Source organism: Rhagoletis pomonella, unplaced genomic scaffold (genome assembly GCF_013731165.1).
Source record: "Rhagoletis pomonella isolate Grant_MI unplaced genomic scaffold, Rhpom_1.0 Rhpom_scaffold_00003, whole genome shotgun sequence".
In the NCBI taxonomy this organism is placed as follows: Eukaryota; Metazoa; Arthropoda; class Insecta; order Diptera; family Tephritidae; genus Rhagoletis; species Rhagoletis pomonella.
The window spans coordinates 88,261,493-88,284,396 of NW_023458557.1; the positions used below are offsets into that span (position 1 = coordinate 88,261,493).

The 22,904-nt window shown below is 33.5% G+C and overlaps 1 protein-coding gene across 1 annotated transcript in view; it reads left to right on the top strand.

The window, feature by feature from the left end:
* Positions 1–22,904, top strand: part of LOC118735729 (discoidin domain-containing receptor 2) — a 532,634-nt gene that overhangs the window by 283,090 nt on the left and 226,640 nt on the right. Inside the window, exon 14 of the mRNA XM_036465663.1 lies at positions 18,502–19,270. Coding sequence (XP_036321556.1) covers positions 18,502–19,270 — 769 coding nt within the window. The remainder of the gene's footprint in view (positions 1–18,501; positions 19,271–22,904) is intronic.

A 22,904-nucleotide genomic window follows, 5' to 3' on the forward strand; every position in this document is an offset into this window, starting at 1 on the left:
TTTTTTTTTTTTTTTTTTTTTTTTTATATATGTTACCGCATAACTTTGGACCATGTCAACCGATTGCGATAATTCTTTTTTCAGCGGAAAGGTAGTATCTCATGATCCACTGATCGGATGATTAGTATGGGACCACCTCTGAGACACTACCTTTCCGTTGCAAAAAGAATTATTCAAATCGGTTGACGTGGTCCAAAGTTATGCGGTAACATACATAAAAAAAAATAAAAAATAAAAATATTCGGACGAACTGATAACCTCCTCCTTTTTTGGAAGTCGGTTAAAAATAAATGCGTTTTTTTAGCCGCTCAAAACTTGCACTTATTTCACTAAAATTTTACAAGCCTGTTAAGTGCATACCCAAAAAATTTATAAAAATTTTGGTTAAAAAGCTCGAAATTTAGATAAAAATTTTGTTGAATTTTTCTAGATTCTGTATAAAGTCTGAAAGTGTGGTTTATATGGTTTTCGTTAAAATAAAATTAAATAAATATCAAACAAATCTTAGCTTGAAAAAACATTGTAAAAATTAGCAAGTAATTTTTAGGCAAATAACAGAACCGACTTCAATTCTCATATAAAAATTTAAGATTATCATTAATTTTTTCATGATCCAATTATCGGATTTCAGCAAAATTAGTATGGGACCCTCTGTGAGGTAACACCTTTCCTTTAAAAGTTATATGGTAACATACATAAAAAAAAAAAAAAATATTCCGACGAATTGATAACCTTCTCGCTTTTGTGAAGTCGAAAGCGAAAAGCGAAACACCATTCATCCATTTTTTACCGCCACTGTATGTACAGTTATAAAATTTTGTATCGTTAAATTAACACATTATCGATCAAATCATCGACTAATATCAGATATTGTTATTGTTTATTTTGTCGATATATTAGCATTTTCTTGTCAAAATTATGGATTTAGTTACTAATATATTTTTCCATGTTGCTATAGTTTAACTTATCGATATATTTTTCGTTATGATTGTACGTGAACAAAGTTATCGATTTAGTTTCCGATATAGTTTTGAATGTTGCTATTTTCTTACCTATCGATATCGATGTAATATTGATTTAGTTATCGATTTTTTGATCACTAAAAAAAGGTAGGGACGTATACAGGCAGGGATAGTTAAATTACTATAAATTGCACGTTATGAGTACCCTTCTATGTAAACATATGTACATATCTATTAGGGTGCAGTACTCTCCATAGAAATGCATTCGTAATAAATAAGTAAAACAGAAACATACGAATACACGTCAGGAACATAATGGCACTCTGTATAAAGCTAATCAATTGCCAAAACCACTTTCAAATGCAATGATGTTGAAAATTTTACAACTGGCAAGTAATTTGTCAGCACAGCAAATAGTTTTTTAACTAAGCGAAAACAAAGAAAATATTATTTCATAACTACCTTTTATTTGTTTTTATTTTTATTTTATTTTTTTGGTTTATGTACATTTATGACAAACTAACATTTTAATTTGCTGCTTGTAAGTTAGTTAATATGTATCTGAGTGTCTGTGTGCGTCTATGTTCATTTACAGCGGCTGCCGATGACAAAGTAAAAAAGTAATTTGAAGGTAACAACAGGCCAAAACCGATGGAGTTACCAATTTGTGTGTGTGTGTGTGTGTGTGTTGTGTTGGCAAAACTACGAACTCTTGTTATTGGAGTTGTTTGTCGTTGTCGTAGTTATTGTTATTGTCATTTCCATTGCAATGTAGTTTTTCGGTGAATTTCATTTGTCATCACATGACACCAGTGCCGCTGACAGGACATGTAGCGTAAAGGCACAGATGGGTATGTTTGTATGTGTAGTTAGCGCGCATGCAAATGCCGGCCAGCACACAAATAAATGAATGTGTATGCACACACACACACACACACACACACACATATGTACACTTACCTTGCAAAATGAAGCGTCGGTCACCTGGGAGCAATTTTGTGCAGCTTGTAATTTAAGGCAACAATCGCCTTTACAGCGCGGCCATTTCGGCATTTTCATATGCATATAGCGTTGGTAGGGGATCATAAAAACCATAGCAACAACAACAACAAAGAATGACAAAAACATTAGCGCTGTCATTTTTGTCATCAACGGTTAACATCATCGAGCAGAGAGCAATATGCACAACGACGCGTTTGCAGGTGAGCAATGCACAGTAATGATAGAATAAGGTGCAGTGCAACGGACAGGCAGAAGAGCAGGCCAACAAACAAGCAGTCAGTCAGTAAGCAAGAAAAAAAAAAGAACAAAAGAGAAAAAATCGAAAAAAGCAAACAAAAAGTCAGCAGGTTGTTGACATTTTTATTGTAGTTTTCATTTTACATTTATGCAACGTGCAACATGGAATATGCAACATGCAACATGTATGTACGCGCTTAATTGAACAACTTGCCACTGTCAAGCGCTGGCGTTGGCGCTATGTATTTCACTTTTTAACCCCCCTTTAGCGCCTGCGCCTCTTTTCACTCCCCTTGTTACCTTTACTGTATTTTAACCGCATACATATACCCTTTCGCCTACTTGCCTTCCCCTAACTGTATAAGCAATTTACCGCGAATTTCATACACTCCCTCACACTAACTGCGACCCCTTTTGGCTGACGGCGGCGCTATTGTCACTTAGCTCGCTGGCATTAATGAATTCTAATGTTCGAACTCTTATCGCAGTTACCACCTTTCACCTTTTATTTGCCACTCGCTGAGTCGCTGATCCGCTCGCCCCCTCCCTCTCTCCTTTTGTGCTGCACCATTTCCGCAATTCCGTCACTATTTCCCTTGCGGCTCATAAACGTATCCTGTTCGCAATGTGACAGCTGAATTTTCGCGCAAAAATCATATTCCAAAAATGACTTTGGCTTTGGCTGCCATAAATTTTTCATTTGTTTTGGACTGCATTGTCCATTGCATAAAAGCCGCAGCATTTATTATTGTTGTTGCTGTTTTTGTTGCTCATTCATTATGTTTGCATGTACATATGCGATGCACACATTTGTATATATGTATGTGTGCAAGTCTTTTGCTAGCACATCATCAGTGCGCCCGGACATGTTCGTGTTTTGCTCAATTAACCGCCTTATTCGCCTTGTATGCGGTCCCTGATGCCTGATTGGCACTGACGCCAGTGACAACACATGAAGTCTTTTCTTCTGCTGCTTTGGTGTTGGGTTTTCTTTTTAAAATTTTTGTCTGCTTTTTCATGACTGAAAGTCAGTAAACTGAATGATCCGTTGGTACTACTACAGAGAGTACAAATAAAAATACTCGTTTTCTTGCCATTTGCTGAATGTGCGCGTTTTTTTACGAGTAGGACTTTAATCCGAGCAATCTGTCCAAGTACCCATCCCCCCCGATACCACCGTCAAGTATATTGTCGGGAGGCGGTTTTTGCGCTGGTTGGTTGGTTGGTTGAAGTGGCGAGTGTAACAACTCCAATTGGCAATTATGCGCGCCAGTTTTAAGTTGAAAATTGTGTTCTTGTAGCATTTAGGTATATCTAGATCATGGGTTCTCAAAATTTGTTTTTCTCGTTGAACACCTTAAAAATTTTACTGGTTTCGGTGGAACCCCTGCTTCTACGTTTCCACCATATTCCCGAAACTCGTCCAAAAATGTGAAGATTAGATCTTATAATGGAAATTTGCATCGCGACTTTCTTCCAACCTTAAGTTAGGAGTGGTAAAAATAAATAAATTAAGTGCATATTAACATATCTGCTTTTGTTTAGGTTACATTTTTTCTCTTTTTTCTCTCTAGATCCCTACCTCTACCCCTGTTCGTTTTATTAACATTCATGTTATTCTCTTTTCCATTATATTCATTTTTATCTTTATACTCTATCGATAACAAAATCGATAATAACGTCCTACAAAATATCGATAACAAAACCGATAGATAGATAAAATAGCGATAACAAAATTGATGACAAATTCGATAAAAATTTCAACGGCAACATCGATAATACCATTCGTAGCAAAATCGATTAGAAACTTAATAACAAAATCGACAAGTATCGATAACAAAATCGATAAATGTCGATAATAAAATCGATAAATAATTGATAAATTCGAAAATAAATCGATAAGTATCCATAACCAAATCGATAACAAAATCGATAAATATAGATAACCAAATCGATAAACATCGATAACAAAGTCGATAAATATCGATAACATAATCGATAAATATCGACAACAAAATCGCTAAGTGTCGATAGCAAAATCGATAAATATCGTTAACAAAATCGATAAAAAATTTCGCTTAGAAAATAGTTAAAAATGTCGATTACAAAATCGATAACAAATCGATAAAAATATCGATAACAAAATCGATAAAAATATCGACAACAAAACCGATAAAAATATGGATTATTTTATCGATAAGTCTCGAGATTCCCGAAAATTTCTAAAATCCCAAAATAGTTCCCAGATTGAGTCTCTGTGTCTCTCTCTATATCTTTTCCTCTTCAATTGCCTTTATTTTAATCTTTCTTCGTCTTTACTTTTATCGGTATCCTCATCCTCATCTTTGTTTTTACTTTTATGTTTATCATTTTCTTCATCTACGTATTCCCCTTCACCTTTGCCCTTATATATGTATATAAGTAATGTATTTAAATTTACCTTGGTCTTCACTTTTGTCTTTATCTTTACACATCTTTGGCTTTGTTTTTATTTTTACCTTGGCTTTCATCCTTTTCTATATCTTTGTACGTACTCACCTTTACTTTCATTCTTGTATTGGTATTTTTCTAAGTTTTATTCTTTAACCTTTTATTAGCAATTTTTTGTTAAATTAATACCATGCACTCAAGAAGCATTCATTTCAGCCCCAATAATTTCCGTTGCACCATTTCCGTGTGCAATTTCCGTTGAATTTGCCAATTTACTCCCAACCAACCAACCGCCGCTAAAGAAGTTTCACTTCAATAAAATAGTATATTTCTTGTGACAGCGACAGAACATTCTTTTATGAGGAGTAATATTTTTAGTAGCATGTAGCGTGAGGTAAATGGCAAAAAAAAATTATTATAGGAAATACAATTTCAGTTTAAGAGCGCTCTTTCATTTTTTAACTCACAAAAGACGGACGCAGAATTTATTGCTCTTGAATTGAGTTGGAGGAAGGAGAAAGCTGGAAATTTTATTCGCCAGAGAGGAAATTTTGCAAACTCTGTCTTAAGATACTCTAAAGAAAGAAATTAAGAGAGGTTTTAAAAAAAGGAAACTAAAGTTAATTAAACAGGCTATAAGTATAAGTTCGTTGGACGAAGCGATGCCGTCGGATGATATTCGCCGCAACATTTCGCCTACATAACCGTGGAAACACAATACCCGGCGAACGGCGAAGTTCGCCGAATTGGGCGATGCCGTCGTTCGCCGTTCGCCCAGCTAATTCGCCAGCTTTAACACAATTAGAGCGGTAACGCGGTAACGAAAACAGCTGACACAATCGTTTGAAAAATAATAAATACCAGAGTGCCAGTTACTGTCGAAATTCGACAGTTTTTCTAGTTTTAGAAGCCTTGGAGAGGTTTTCTAACTTAACACGTAGCCATACTTATATGGTACAAATTAACTAACCGGAAAATCTTCTGCTAAAACGTAACAATTTTTATTCTTTATCTGAGAAGGTCTTTGGAGGACTTCGGCAGGACTTGGCATTGACCCGATATATTCAAGCTTATCGATAAATTTCGATGATTTGATACATATCGATAGTTCGATGAATTTCAAGAACTCTAAAAATCGATAACTCAACAAAATTCGTTAACTCGACCAATTTCGATAATTGTGAAATTCGATGGCTCGATAAATTTCGATAACTCAAAAATGAAAAAACTTTGGACACCTTTATAAATATTTACTTTTGACATCTCCACATTTTTCGAAAACTATCTTAACATTTTGATAACTCGCTACACTCTGTTAAGACGATTAAATTCGACAAGAAGTGATAAATCGATAAGCTTATATAACCTTGAAATTTCGATAAATGGATATATTTTGAAAATTCCATAAACTTTGCTTTGTTGAAGCAACCAATTTCAGTAGATCAATAATTATCGATAAATCTGAAGTTAAAAGAAGTCCATGCATTACGACACCTCGATATATTTAGTTAAGTCTATAAATAATGATAATTCAATAAATATCGATAACTTGATACATTTCGTTAACTTGGCAAATTTCGTTAATCCCACACGTTTTTATAGCTCCATAACTATAACCATTTGGACAGTTGGACAGTGGTAAGTTTCTGTGTCTATAAATTTCGACAACTCAGTAAACGTTGATCAGTTTAAATAATTCGATACGTTGCGATAACTTAATAAGCATGGATAAATTTCGATAATTATAAACTTCGATGATTCGATAAATTTCAGTAACCTTTATGGCTGATTTTATTTCGATTCCTATCTTTTAACCTAATTCTTATGTATTTCTCATTGTCTCAATTTTCGCCTTTATCTCAATTTTCGTCTTTATCTTCACTTTTGCCTTTTTTTGTCTTCATCGTTCTCACTTGTTTCTTCATCTTCATATTTATCTTTATTTCAAAGTTTAATTTCAAATACGAAGTAAACCAAAATGCGAAACAGCTTAAATTGTACAGGTTGCAAAAACAACCATACACAAATATGGAAATTTTTAAACGACGATTTTCAACCAATTTCGAAACTATAAAAACTCTCCTCATCTACAGAAAATGACCTTTCCAACGGCGTTTTTGGTTTTGAAATCGGTAACTTTACCTTGGTCTTTGTCACATTCCATGTTCCGATTACTGTATCGATAACCCTGTTGATAACTGTGTCGATAAAAATACCGATAACAATATCCAAAAACATATAGAAAAATACAACGATTGTAAGATCGATTAATTCATCGATAAATATAACAATCATCAGTATCGATTATTGTACATATCGTTAAAAATATAAATGACTAAATCGATAACAAAATCAATTATTTAATCGATTATTCTACCTATAACAATATCCATTATTGTATCGATAACAATATCGATTATTATTATTGATTATCATATCGATTACAATAGCGGTTATTTAATCAATAACAGTATCGATAACAATATAGATTATTTTATCGATAGCATTATCGATTATTATATCGAGTTTTATATCGATAACAATATCGATCTTCACCTCATCCTATTCTTCATATTTATCTTTATTTTTGCATATTCCTCTCACCTTTACCTTAAAGTGTTTAAATTTACTTTGATCTTCGTTTTTGCCTGTACCTCTAGGCATCTTTGTTTTTGTTTTTATTCTCAAACCGTTAAACCGCTGAGTACCATTTCCATGTGCATTATTCCCCTCGAATTTGACGATTTACTCCCAACCAACTGCCGCTAAAGAAGTTTCACTTCATAAATTCAAGAAATGTTCTTACATTTCAGTTACCCTAATTCTTATCTATCGGTCATTGTCTCCATATTCGACTTTATCTTCACTTTTGCCTTCTTTTTTTTTGACTTCATCGTTATCATTTATTTCTTCATCTTCATATTTATCTTTATGTCGAAGCTTAATTTCAAATGTGTAGTGAAGCAACAGGCGAAACATGTCAAATTGAACATGTTGCAGCAACATGTATACACAATTCGAAAATGTTTAAACGACGGTTTTGGCCGTAATTTTCAACCAATTGTGAAACCATAAAAACTCTGCTCAACTACTGAAAAATGCCTTTCCAACGGTGTTCTTTGTTTTGAAATCGGTTCGGTAGAATCGCCAAACGAACGGAGACAAAATTTACGTTAGCGTATTAATATATAGATATATATATATAAAACAAAGACAAATTTTTATAAATCATCTTATTTTAAGTCAGATTAAAGTAATCAATTGTTATATTTTCAAACCAACACGAAATATTCCTGTCAATTTGTTGTTTTCTTATAAAACTTTGAAACAAAAAAAAACTGCGGCCACCTTTGGCAAGCACTGCCGCATTCGCCCAGCAGATTTAATTCTATCGCCACGAAACGCCGCCGAGCGAACTTCGCATTTCGCATTGGCTGTGTTCAATTTCATATACCGGCGGGTGTTCTAATTTTGACAGCGGCAATTTCGCTGTGGTTAGTTCGCCGTTCGCCGGCATTGTGTTTCCACGGTAATCGAAACGAAATACGCATCAGTTGAATAACAAATGAAAAATATAAAACTAGAAAAGCGAAAAAATTAATCCCATTATCAAATTTTCCCATTATGCCTATTCCTGATTATTATCTGCAAGAAAACTGAAGAAGCAAAGCTATTTTACCACTCACAACTGATTTCATGCCGGGTGGCAGCGGTAAAATTAAAAAAAAAAATTCGTCAGACGAACTTCGTTGTCGTTTTCATTGTATGCAATCTCATATACTGCAGTGTGTTTTAGTTTTGGCACCGAAATTTCCTCCGACGAAGTTCGCTCAGCGATTTTATTTTGTTTACACTTTATCTGATCCACAAAAATATTGTTACGCCCGTGGACCAAAAAAAGGCACAAAATTAGAAACATTATTTTGTTTTTTATACCCGAGCGCACTTGTGCACAAGGGTATATTAATTTTGTTCACATAACGGTTGTTTGTAGCAGCCAAAACGAATCGAGATAGATATAGACAAATGTATACATAAATGCTCAGAATGAATAGAGAAATCGATTAAGCCATGTCTGTCTGTCCGTCCGTCTGTCCGTCCGTCTGTGTACACGATGACTCGAGCAAAAATTGAAATATCTCAACAAAATTTGGTATGTAGGTTTCTGTTAATCCAAGGTAGGCTGGTATTGAAAATGGGCGAAATCGGACTGTAACCACGCCCACATCCCATATAACGGTAATTTAGAGAAATACAAAATCTTCGATAGGTCAGTAAATATTAAAGCTAACCTATTAAAAATTGATGCTCGCAACAATTCTTTACCAAGAAATACGTTTATGGTTAAATTTTGGAAAATGGGCGTGGCACCGCCCACTTATGACCGTATATATGTATATCGGTAACCGTTCTATCAATTTGTACCAAGAAATCTTTAGCTTAAACATGTAGAATATATTTTAGGTGTTTGAGAAAGGTTGCCACCTATTTTAAAAGTTAAATTAAAGCCACTTATTATTTTAAAAATTATGTTCTACTCCACTTTTATTCAATTTTATTTTATTTTATTTATTAAGTACTATACAACATTATGTATTTAGTAAAAAAAAAAATTATAAACCCTTAAACTTGGAGAGAAACGATCTTGATCCAAAGCACCGGTCATAAATTGTATAGTTTTCAACGGCTTCTGAAAACCTTATGCTTGTTGAAAAGCGGAAGGTGGTGTCTTTCCACTGCTTTTAGGGAATTTAAGTTAAGTTGATAACCATTGACTCCGTGAATTACCAAACTTGAGAAAATCCGAAAAAAAATAGTTATGGGGACCTTGGGTTTAAATCACAGCCTTTACTTGTATTAAACCCTTAACTAATACTCCAACTAAAATAAACTGAATTTTATTTTCTTTAAAAAGAGCTATTTCAGACTTTAATTGTACTAAAATTAACTAAGCTATAAAGATTGCGCCCAGGAAATGCAAACTTTCATTTTATTGTATTAATATTGAATGAGCTGCAAAGCTACATTCTAAGGAATCTAATTGAAAAACTCGATATTTTGACGAAACTTCGTTGAATTTTCTTAATTTTTGTGTAAAGTTTGAATTCGTGTATTTTGCTGGATCTTTAGTGATCTATAACTTAATAAAAACAAATAAAATTCAGATACACAAGACGAAAATAGCCAAAACTTTTTAAATATCACCTCCCTGTTAATGTTTCGGCACTTCTTCTGAGGACTATGTCCTAGCAGAAAACTTGCAGCAGCGAGCAATATTTTGGGTATATTATGAAATAGACTGAAGCACCCTTAAAACAAACTGACTACTTATATGTGTAAATAAAGCTGTTGCTTCTATTACATACTCCAAGGTGTAGTTTTTCGACCACTTTTTATATAGTCGGTATAGTCTCCATTTTATACCTAAGGGTACGTTCACACAGAAAGCCGAGCAGCGCCGAGCGCAGCAAGGCGGAACACAGCTAACCTGTTGGCGTTCACACCGAACGAAGAGAAGCAGAGGAGCTTTTCTTATGGGCTCGGCTGCAAAGATATCAAAAAACTTACCGTCAACGAAAAGCGGCAAAAATATTTGCTAAATTTTATTCGAAAGATTTGTCGTAAAATTCGTTTTAATTTTAATATTTTAATATCTTGTTTGAAACAGTGTCATGAAGCTGAAAAATTAAATAGAAAATTGAAAATCAAAAACTGCTTGGCTTTCAGCTTGCTGTATGAATACTTTCATATAGGTACAGCAATTTGAAAGCTTTCTGTGTGAACGTATCCTAATACTTAAGAAATGCGCTGTTTCACGATATATAGTTATTTGTATGTACATATATGCATATGATGGGCTATGCTTAACTATTTCACTATCATATATTGAATTTTTATACTTACGGTTTTTTGCTTGTGCACATTTGTCTTCAAATGTGCATTCGTACATACATATGTATGCAGCTTATTTGTGAGCATTTGGCCTAAAACTTCGGACAATACAAATTGAATGCTTCAAAGTTTTAGCATTATCATTTATCACACTAGCCGAATTAAGGAAAGGCTGACATGGAGACCAAGAGGGCCCAAGTAAAGGAGAATTCCAGGATCTACTCTACCCGTACATAGCATTTTAAGCTTATACGAATTCGGTCAAATGGTCATATCTGAAGAGCATTAAAACATACTCAGGGATGTACAGTACGTATGTATAGACGTATGCATATCAAATCAGTCTAGATCTGTTATAGAGGTCGAATCTTTCTTAGGATAATTTAGATTGGCTATAATAATAAGAAAATGTTTTTGGGAAGAAAATTATAAAGACAGTTTGAACTAATGAGATGAGAGCCCAGATGCTGCTCTCGAATATGGAGAGCGCAGGAAAACATAGAACACAGAGATTTAAGGAAAGCTAATTTCCGTTGCAAATGGAAATAAGCGAGAATAGGTTCAAAGCTCGTTGTCTGCATCAATTGGGCGCTGTTTAAAACTGTGCAAGTCAAAGTTGCAGCTAGAGGATGATTCTTGATCTTCAACAAATGGAAATATAATTTATAGTACTTTCGAATAGTAAAGTAGTTGATATTTTTTATTAATTATTATCGGTAGTGGGGTCGATTTTGTAATCGATATTTTCAGTGTTATCGATATCATTATTGTAATTGTTATCGCTGTTGGTAACATTGTCGCTCTTATTGTCGTCGTCGGATTTGTTATAAATATTGTTATCGATCTTTCAGTGTTATCGATATTTTCAATGTTATCGATATCTACATTCATTGCAAGCAGTTTTTAAATTTTAATCGAAATATGTAAGGTTCTTTAGGTTAAAATCTATCGAAATTAGTTTGTTTTATCGAAAGTGTTACCTCTTTTCGATATTATGATTGCCATCAATGTTGGTATTATAATCGGTTTTGTTATCGGTATTTTTAACGATATTTCCAATGATATTGATATCGATTTCGTAAACGTTTTTGACATTTTATTGATATTCGTAAGGTTATCGATAGTGTTAACCTTCGTCGATGTTATTATTGTTATCGATCTTGTTATAACTTTGGTCTTTAGTACCGTAATCGTGGTGGATATCGACATTTTCATAGTTATAGAATTCATAACCGTCTAATTGCATAGTCCTGTTAGTTTACAGCTGATAAGAGGTTAAGTGCATTTCAATGTAAATACTCGTAGCACAGCAAAAGTTCACTCTACGCAATCGCAAAATGATTTACATTAATATTAATTTCCTTTTTCGTCGAATGACTATACAAATGTATGTATTACCTAACACCTACTGGTCAGCCGTTTACGGTTATAGTACACCGAAAAAAAATTTTGAAATTCGCACATGCTCAAACACTCACACAGCAGAAAAAAAAACCTCACCAAGAGATTGGCAGATAAAACGAAATACTACAAGACCTCGAAAAAGAAGAAAAGCAATCTGCAACAGCACAAGTTTTAGCTTAAAATTAAAAAGTTTAAAGTCTTAAAACCAAATTTGTGCGCAGTTCAAACTTCTTGCCGCTGCTGGGCTGACTAAAACTGAGGCTGAGAGAAGGGGTCATGTCAGCAGCAGTGGCGGCACAAGCAAATGCAGATTGTGTTTTTGGGTGAATTTAATGCAATGAAAGCAGACACTTGCAAACAGATAAATAGCGAAATATACATACACGTACAGACTAACAGTTATAAAAGGACATACTTATAAACACATCTACACGCACAAATAAATACGTATCCGTTTTTGTACGAATATCCATGCTTACGAGCATAAAGTCTTTGCAAAGGTGAGCTGTTGGCGGAGGACAGTCACAAATGTGTGTTTTCTGTGCTGCAATTAATTTCATATTTTTTTTGTTTTTTTTTGGTTTTGTTCTTAGTTCGTAAAACTAAGTAAATGGGAAAAGTTTTTCAGTCAGCAATAGTTCGTAGTAGAAGAACAAGCAGAAGATGTAGCAGAAGACGTTGAAGTACATAGCAGCAGCATCAGAGGTAAAACGAAGATTGTGAGAAGATGATGTGGAGCTGTTGAAAAAGAAAAACGAGAGTATTACTTAAATAGAAAAGCAACGAATAACTTACGAGCCTACTTGTAGTCGAACAAATGTATGCAAATTTATAGCACAAACACATGGGCGCGCAAATGCATACACTCAAATAGGTTAAAGCATAGAATAGGATTAAGCCAGCGGTCGAACTGAAGGTGAGAGCTTGTGATTTATTTTTACGAATAAATAAGAATACAATGCTAAATTGAAAGGTTTACTTACGCGTTCATTGCAATTGGTATATGAAATTAAGGAAACTCTTAAGTGTGCACATGAATACCTACCAAGGTCTGAATTTTGATTTGAGTGTTTGCACCTGGTATGATGCTCGATGAACCCGAATTGATCCTCGATGGAGATGGTTGCACCTGGATTGATCCTCGATAGGGAAGGTGTGCCGGCTCGACTGTGCGATATTATGGGGAAGAGTATGGCTTATGCCGAATTTCCACTAGGCATTGAAATTACAAAAAACGTATGCCATTTAAAAAACACTAAGTGGAAACTAATAGAACGTCGAATGACGCAGGTATTTTTTAATGCCCTACATTGACATTAAAATTTGTGTAAGGAACAAGGTATTTGTATGCTGGGTACCAGGACGACTTGGCAAGGGACGGCTCATCGTATATACTTGTGGGGCGGATCCGTTTTTCGGACTCTGTTGGGTAAACTCAGAATACCACAGTACTGGGGAGATGTAGGGGGCCTTAGCAAGGCAAGACTTTATAATTATCCCTTTGCTAGTAAATATATACGTTTGTGAACAGAGCCGATATTAAGTTGCTTATTGACTACCTGACGGGCCATAATCACCAGCACTCTCACATGTACTAGATGGGTATTTGCAGAGAAACGAGGTGCCATTGGATCACATTATGCGTGATTGTCTGGCATTGACCAGACTAAGACTGCAATGCTTCAGTTCTTTCACAGGCGATACCCTAAATATAAGAAATGCGTATACCAAGAAACTTTTGGCTTTCATAAGGGAGGCTAATAACATCTTGGGCCGTCAGGGTTAGAAACCATCGAGTTAGACCCAAACTATTTACATTACAACTAACACATGGTTCCAAGGACAGAGGAAAATCGTTTACGAATAGGAACGGCGGCCTGCGTGGACTTCAATATCAAGAGATTAGAATATTGCGATTCTGGAAACTTTCTTGAAAGCTCTCTAATGTACTTCGAAAGACTAATTGAAAGATCCGCTAACGAGGAGGTCTTAGCATTATGCTAGTCACCTTTTAGAAATCATTTTTGAATTACATTTAAAATATATATATATTTTTATTTTTAAAACAATAAATACTAATAAATAAAAGATATATATATTAATTAAAAATATAAAAATATGCAATATGTCAAAAAGGAAATGAAATACAAAGAAAAAAAATATTTTTTTTTATTTAATTAAGAAAAAAGGTATTTTTATTTTTAAAACAAAATGATAAAATTAGAAGAAGATTAAATTAAAGGGAGAGAAAAAAATAAAATCTAAAAAATAAAAATTCCAAAAATTAAATGAAACAAAACGAATATATTTTCTTTTTAAATCACTAATATGTAAAAAATAAAATAAAATTAAATTAACACAAGAAAAAATAAGTAAAATAAAACTCTAAAAAATTTAATTATATTACAAAAATTATTTTCTTTTTTAAACAACAAAATCTGAAAACCAAAAGAAAATTTAACTGAAAATTAAAAAAAGAATAATTAAAGAAGCAAATTAAATGAGTCCCTATAAATTAAATAAAAAAACACATATACATATGTTTCCTTTTAAAACAATAAAATACAAAAATTTCAAGAAAAATAAATTAACACAAGAAAAACAAGTTAGATCGAAAAAGAACAAATAAAAAAATTAATATGTGTACTTTTAAAAATTGTGTTAAATTAAAAAATATTTCTTTTTTCTTTTTTTAACTATGAAATTTAAAAATTATAAGAAAATTTCGCAAAAAAATAGAAAAAGTATTAATTAAAAGAAAAAAGGCATTTCTAAAAATTTACTGAAATAATATAAATATGTTTTTACAAGCTTTAATTTAGTGTCGCCTGTGTGTAGTCAAATCTTTGAATCACTTTTTAGCCAACTCCCCGATAATCTAGAGACTTTAAATTTTGAACTTAGCTCAGAACCCGACGACATTGCAATATGAAAGACGAATTAATCCGCTGGGTGGCGCATGTGTCGACTCGACACTGTCGAGATATTTGGAAACCCCTTATTTATGGTCCGATTTGTTTCATAAAGAAATTACTCCACCAAAAATTTTGCCGTTACTATGGCACCTTTATCCACTTGATCACAGCGGCCGCCTAATTTCCCATCTTTCCAAATTATTCTGCAATCACGGCTTTGCACATCATCACAATTTACCCATTTTTAACATTTCTGCCTCTTCTTTTTTACGATTGATTACCCGATAACGCGCTGACAACTGGGTAGCTACTGGTGCACCATGTCGTATGAGCAACAGTAAAAGTGTTCCAAAGCAAGTTGATGCGCGCATTGAGGGGATACTTGAAGAAATTGCATTACACCAGCGTGTGAGAAATTGATGGCGTATTCTTGTTATTATTGTCGCTGTGGCTGTTGTTGTTGTTGCTGCTGTCGTTGCTTATCATGATTGCAGAGAATATGATGTTATTGTTTTTGGTTTTCCAGTTTTCCATCTTGTTGGTGTTGTGTATTTTGTTTGTTGCACAAAACGCGCTGTGCTGAATGCATGTAAATGCAAGCGATTTTATTTTCGCATCGCATGTTTTTGCGGCGCCAAGTTTTGAATGGTAATTGAATTTAAGGATTTTGTAGAGCTCACGCGCACACAATTTTCCCAACTTACAAACGTACATACCAACAAGGAACATTGATATGCGTGTTATATTCAAAATGCACACACTCGCAAATATACTCACATATATGTATATATACATACGTGCATGCTAAATGCTGTTGTTGTTGTGAAAAGTTTTGATTTTTATGTTTGTATGCTGATTTGTTTGGAAAGTATGCATTTGCGCTCGTATGCGTGTGTGTGTGTGTGTGTGTGTGTGTATGTGTGTGTGACATGAATTTATATGCATATCCTTTCACATCTTACACATTGCATTTTATTTCTACATAAGTGTGTACGTATTTACTATGTACATGCACTTGCACGCATTCTTGTTTATGTTTGCGTGCACATGCAAATCCTGAAAATGTCAGCTGAAATGGAATTTAAATTGCACTCTAAAACTCTATTGGCCAACATGTAAAGCGGGCAAGGACTCAGCCATAGTTTTCATACATTTATTTATTTATTTTTCTGCTTTTTTTATTTTGTAAATCCATTTTAGTAAATATGAGGGCATAACAATTTCAGCGGTTTAACGGGAAATGGAAATATTAAATGGCTAAAGCACTCAGTGGTTTTGTTTACAAAAATTTCCAATCTCTAACACATAAATCCATGTGAGAGCGGTGTGAACTTGTTTGAGTGGAATTCATTGTTAAAACCTTTTTTTTTAAGAAAATAGTGCATTTGAGCTAATTGAATTTTAGAATGTATAAAAACTCTGCTTATTTGCATCAAATGTAAAATATTAGTGCGAATTTGTTAAGGTCTTTAAGTAACGATAAATAATTCGACAAAATATGTCTAAGCACATTGATAAATTGATTAATAAAATATAGATGAAAATTTAACTACACATATTGATAGCTATATCGATAAATATAACAGACAAAAATTCGATAAATATGTCGTCTTAAATCGACAAAAAAAAATCGGTTAAACTTTCGTAATTGATAACCATAAGTCCATTTGTTTCGACGAACTTCTCAATCGAAATCTATGTGAATAGGCACATTTATAATGTTATCAATAAGTTGTCGATAAGTTTGCCGGACAAAATATCGATAGAAATCGACACCAAAATCAATAAATATACTTTTCGAAAATCCTATTGAATTTATTTTTTAGGAACTTATTTCATTTTTTTCTTTTCAATTATATATTTTCTTTTTCATTTAATTTGTGTTTTTCTTTTCAACTTCTTTATTTATTTTTTTATTCGCTGTTTTGAAAAAAAGTTCTTGTATACCATTTTACTGCTGAACAAAGCACAGGCATGCCATTAGAGAGATCCGAGTTCTAGTCCTCTTCTAATTTTTAGATTTTATTTTTAAAAAGACAAATTTTTTAGTTTAATTTAATTTTTTCTTTTTAATTTAAACATTTTTCTTTCTCAATATGATTTTCTTGGAATGGTTAGATGTTATTGTTTTAAAAAGGAGAATATTTTTTTCAATTTCATTTAATTTTTAGGAACTACTTCCAATTTTTTTCTTTTTAATTCATTGTTTCCATATTTTAAGTGCAATTTTCTATTCATTTTTAGATTTGATTGTTTAAAAAGAAAAATATTATTTCATTTTCATTTTGTCTTTTTTTTATTTGCTTTTCTTTTTTTGTTAATTTTCTTTAAATTTTTAGATTTTATTTAAAAAATATAATTTTTTTATTTTATCCAATTATTAAATATGTACTTTTTCCTCTTTTTTGATTAATTTTTTCCATTTGTAATTAAATTTTCAGATTTTATTTTTTTAAGAAAAAAATTTACTTCAATTTCACTAACTAAAAAAAATTTTTTTTTTTCCTTTTTATAATTATCTTTTTTTTGCTTCAAAAAGGAATGATATTTTGTATTCGTATTGACTTATTAAATTCCCTTCAATACAATAAAACCAATATTTTATGTACAGTTTTTAGCTTAGGTGTTCTACGTTTAAGTGCAGCGGCTGTTGTTCCGACACAGCCCGCAGGTCAAAGCGCTCATCCTTTTTTAAAGGATTGCCATCTATTCAAAAAGTTAAATGCAATTAAAATATAAGTTCAATGAAATTTTACAGTAGGGACGCCATACAAACCTGATTTTAATAAAACCTTTTCACAGAAATATGTTCAAGAGAGAATTGCCACCCACTTAAAAACTTAAATTAATTTTTATTTGTAAATTAAATGAAGTACTTTAAGAAAGCTGTATTTTAAGAAGAGCTGCCACCTGCTTAACAAAAACACATTTTGGATGGATTTCAATCGTAAGAGGTAATAGAAAGCTTAGATTGAAAAATATTTGTAAAGAGGGCTGCCACCTGTTTAACTCTAATTAAATTTCATCAGTTCCTTTATTAAAACATTTCTGGATGTGAAGCGAAGTAGATTGCAGAAGCTTTATTTCGAACATATTTTGAAGAGGGTTGCCATTTGTTGAAATATTAAAATTGATTTAATGACATATTACAATGTGGATATCGAACGAAATATATTTAGGAAAGATTTATTACGATATTAGTTTTGATGAGGGTTGCCCTTTTTAAAAAATCTCATTCAATTTGAGTTAACTTTTGCAAATGGAACATATTGCGTCTGACAGCAAAGGCTTTTCACTTTTCGAAACGGAACTCTTTTTTTATCAAATATTGATATTAAAAAAAAAGTGATGGTATGTGCGTTCATTCAGGCACACTTTTTTATGCAAGAATTTCAAAAAAATTTAAGCATATAAAGACTGTCTATGAAATGTAAGTTGGTTTTTATGCATACGCCATGTTTTGGAATCTCTAAACAATAAAATACTTTTTTAAATAAAATTTATTCTTTTCATTGATATAAATATATTATTTATTTTATTTTTTATTAAGTTTGAAATCATAATATTAAATCGAACTTATCGTGAACTAACAAATAAAATTCTAACATACTTGCCAAAAATTATTTATTTTTTTCACATTCCTTCTCTGTATCTTTTAGACGTGCCCGACATTGTGTGCCAGGAGTATGCAGTGCCGCATATGCAAGACCTATTGCCCAGCGCACAAAAATCCAACTCCATTTATGGCGCCAGTGCCGGTGGAAGTACCAGTAACTACAGCACTAGTGCACGCAATACCCTCAACAGCATGTTCCAATCCAAATTGTCCACTGCCAGTCAAAAACTACAGCAACTCCAACATCAGCATCCATATCAGTCGCAATCGACGCCCCCACCACCGCCAGCACCGAACTCTGCAACAGCAGCAGCAGCAGCAGCAACTACGCATTGCCCACCACCACCGATACCACCACTACCGCCACTAATGGGAAATGCTAGCAACGAAAAATACTATGCAACCACAGCGATTTGCAAAGCAAATGCTACCATCGCCGCCGCTAATGCCCTGCATGGTGCTGCTGCCGGTGGTAGCGCCTCCAATGGGGGTGCCACCTGCAATACGCTGCCCAATGGCAGCATTGGTGCTGGAAGCGGCAGTCTCGCCTCAACAACGGCCAGTCTTGCATCGAGCTCTACAACGCCTACGGGCGGTTATGGTTATTCAAGTTCGGCCGGCACTTTAGCTGGTATAAAACCGCATCATTACAATTTGGATTTGAGTGGAAATGGCGCTGGTACTGATGTCAACAACGAGGAGCAGGCCAATTTTCAGGTGCAAGAGTTTCCGCGTCAAGCTCTGGTGATAGTCGAAAAATTGGGTTGTGGTGTTTTTGGCGAGCTACACTTGTGCGAGACGAAGGGTATGAGGTAAGTTGGCGTCATTTGGGTTCAAGCTAATGCCTGCCGCTGTATTGTGGACGCAAAGTTTTTTGTATTTTATCGAGAAGTAATAATTCTCAAGCTCTAAAGAGTTCGCTATCGCTAAACATTATAATATTTTAAGAATATTAATACCTTGTCGATTTAGAGAAATTTTAGTTATCTTACAGAAGCATTTCTTTCATCGATATTATGAAAGGGTGGGGCAAAAATAAGACCGATGAAGAAAAGTATCAAGCATCGTAAATCTTTTATACACCCAAAGATGCCGTTTAGCCGGGTAGCCGTTTTAAGGTCTCCATCAAACATTAGTTTCCGTATGTGGTAGTCACGCTTCAATAGTATTTTACTAAATCTCTTCTAATTATTTTCTGCAATGGTTCCAAATTTCCACTTTTTTGTCAAAAGTCCAATTTTAAAACAAACCATTTTACGTGTAAATCGACAGCAACCATGATTTTAGTCTTAGGATATATGTAATATAATTTAGCAAAAACGATTTTCATACAGCAGCTTAACCCTTTAACTCCCACCGGAATGGGTCTTTTTGACCGCGTTTTTTAAAAATGACAGTTATAGGATTAAAATGTTCTACGAAAATGTAGGTATAAAAATTTACTAAGGCTTCCGCATACGGAGAGGAATAAATATATAACATGGCATCAAAAATTAAAGAACTTTCCCCGGACAGAGAAAACTTTAACCCTGTTTTAAGAAAATTGTAATGAGATGAAATAAAATCTTTCAGTGGTTTGATTAGTACGTATAGATACTAAGTACAAGGTTGACGGAGCTTTGCCTAAAGTGTATACACTTTTTAAAGTATTCAAGATTTGGATATCAAATATTGGTCATTTGGATAGCTTTAAAAAAATATTTTGGAAAAAAATGGATTTCGATATCTATTAAGTAAGTACATTTTATACTTTAAAATTTAGATGGCAAGCCTTTTTAGAAATACGCTGGAATGAATAGTATGTACATATCTTGAGCGTATATGCACTGTGTATACATACAAAAAAAAAAAATGCTGACGGAAATTAACAAACTAAATATTTGTATTACATAGAAGCATGGCAACCCTGATTGAAAATATTTTCGTACCAAAAGTCTTAACAACATCTTTCATTTGATATCCATATTGCGAGGATTAAGATAAATTGTGTAGCATGGAAAATAAGTGGCAACCATACACTATTATCTTAAGGGATAACACCTTGTATATTGGCAAAGCGTTGTTTGACAACTTTCTCCATGAATAGTAATATTTAACCTTTTTTTCTAAACAAAAAATTAATTAAATGTGCTATTCAAAATAGGTGATAACCCTATTAAAAAATTTTTTTTGACTTTGGTATTTTTAAAATACCTTCCATTTAATAACCATATTATGATGTTTGAATTAATTTGTAGCTAATTTCGAATAGGTGGCAACCTTATGCGAGTCTTCTTGGAGATAATACCCACTTATCTGTTTACAAAATTTCATAAACATCATTGAGTCGTTTCCGAGGACCCTATGGATATGTTCGCTTAATGTAATAAGATACTGGGTCGAGTGTGTTCGAAGTTCTAAGGTAAATAATAAGTAGTTGAGCAAGAAAACACGTTGACCACCTTTTTTTACTTTGAGCCTCCTGAGTTAATTAAATCAAGTTTTGCATTACCTAGAACTAGAGTTTAAAAGCATGCAAAATTTTTTTATTTTACCAACTTTCGAACTTGATTTGACTGTATGTATTAGGTATCCAGGTTTTTTTCTTAACAGCTGTTTCGCAGTGACAAACCTCCAAGTGTATTTCTGCCATGAAAAGCCGCTTCTCATAAAAATACAATCGCCGTTTGGAGTCGGCATAAAACTGTAGATCTCTCCCGTTTGTGTGACAACATCAAGGCGCACGCCACAAATCGGAGGAGAAGCTCGGCCAAAACACTAACATATGTGTTTTCGCCAATCTATTATTAAACGTTATCACATCAGGCCTTCCTTAGCCCCTAAGTTTGCCGCCAGCCGGGATCTGGATGAGGGCGTCCACCACAACCTAACCCCACTTACCTATAGCCAAAGCACGTACAGTCAAAAAATTCGGCAAACGTGGTCTAAATGGCATTAGAAAAAGTGTGATTATCTCCAAAAAGTATGCCAAACCTTTTTTTTTGCAATTCTATAGTTCTACATACCAACATACGTATGTATCTCCTCAGTTTATCGAAATAAATACCAAATCAAGTTAAATACTCATGATTTCAATATCAGCGTCCAGTTTGTGTTTGTACATACTTTGCGCTCAGTTTCAATGCTAACGAAATACTTACACAAAAATAGAACTTTTCGCAAAATTGTTAAATAGAGAAATATTTTCGCATATCCACATTTAACAAATGCTATATTTTTGCCTCAACTGTGGTTTCGAACAGGAATAAAAAAAAGAAAAACTACATTGAAATGTAGCACGCGCGTTTGACTCATGCAAATGATCGATAAATTTGCAAATTCCAACCACATTGACCACAAAGACACAAATTAAATAGAACTAAACCGAAAAATTGCATAGAGAAAACCAATACAGTGGCACCTAGAAATAGATTTAAATGTAAAATATTGCATAATATTGAAAGTAATTTCCAAAACCAGAAAAAGTCGAAAAGGATGTGATTGCGATGCGCAAAAAAAAAAAATGGCCACGCGCTGTACAATTGGAATGCCAATAAAGAGAAATACTGAGGAAAACCGCAAAGTTTTGCAAATGAATATGGACATACATATGTATGTATGTACGCTTATATATACATACATACTTCTGTAGGTACATATGTACATTGTGTGTATGCATACATAAAATTAATGTAAAATGAATATTGAAAAAGCAAACCACTTAGTTTTATTGGACTTTTTAATTATTAAATTTGATTTGTGGTGATGCACGATATTTTTTTTATTAAATCATAATAAAATGTCATTTAAGACTTCTTTTCACTATTTCACTTAATTTTTTTTCGCATGTTTGTCGCTAATTTTATTTTATTACTTAAATCATTTCCGATTGCATGCTACTGTAATTCTGTTTTAAATCAATTAGAGTCTCACTTCTTCATTGCGTGTCGTTCATTTACATTCATCCCCCTCAGTGCGCTTTTTGCGCACGTTTTTCTAACGTTACACGTTATGGATGTATTTGACCGTGTTTTTTAATGAAAGCAATTTTAGGTGCTAGTCACAGATTTGAGATAGAGATCACATTTTACAAACCTAGGATACCAGTGTCCAAGGTAATAGACGCTGAATAACGTTGAAACTAACAGTTTCATAAAATTGTTTATCGTATTTTTAAAATTGACGATCCAAAACTAGCCCATACAAAAATGTTCAGATTTTTTGTACTGAGAGGCTAAGAGCGCGGTTACCCACGAACGTGTACGTAGCGTAGCGTAGAAGTACGTAGAAAGATACCAAGTATGATAGAAAGAGTGATAAGCAACGTCTACATCACGGTCATGCGGGGGTGAGTTTTTGTTAACACGCAGATCCCATAAGATAGATCGTGTCAGCTGACACGTTCTCCGTTTTTACGTCCGTGGGTAATTGCGCTTTAAGTAATGTTATGTTAAGTTGATTTACGTT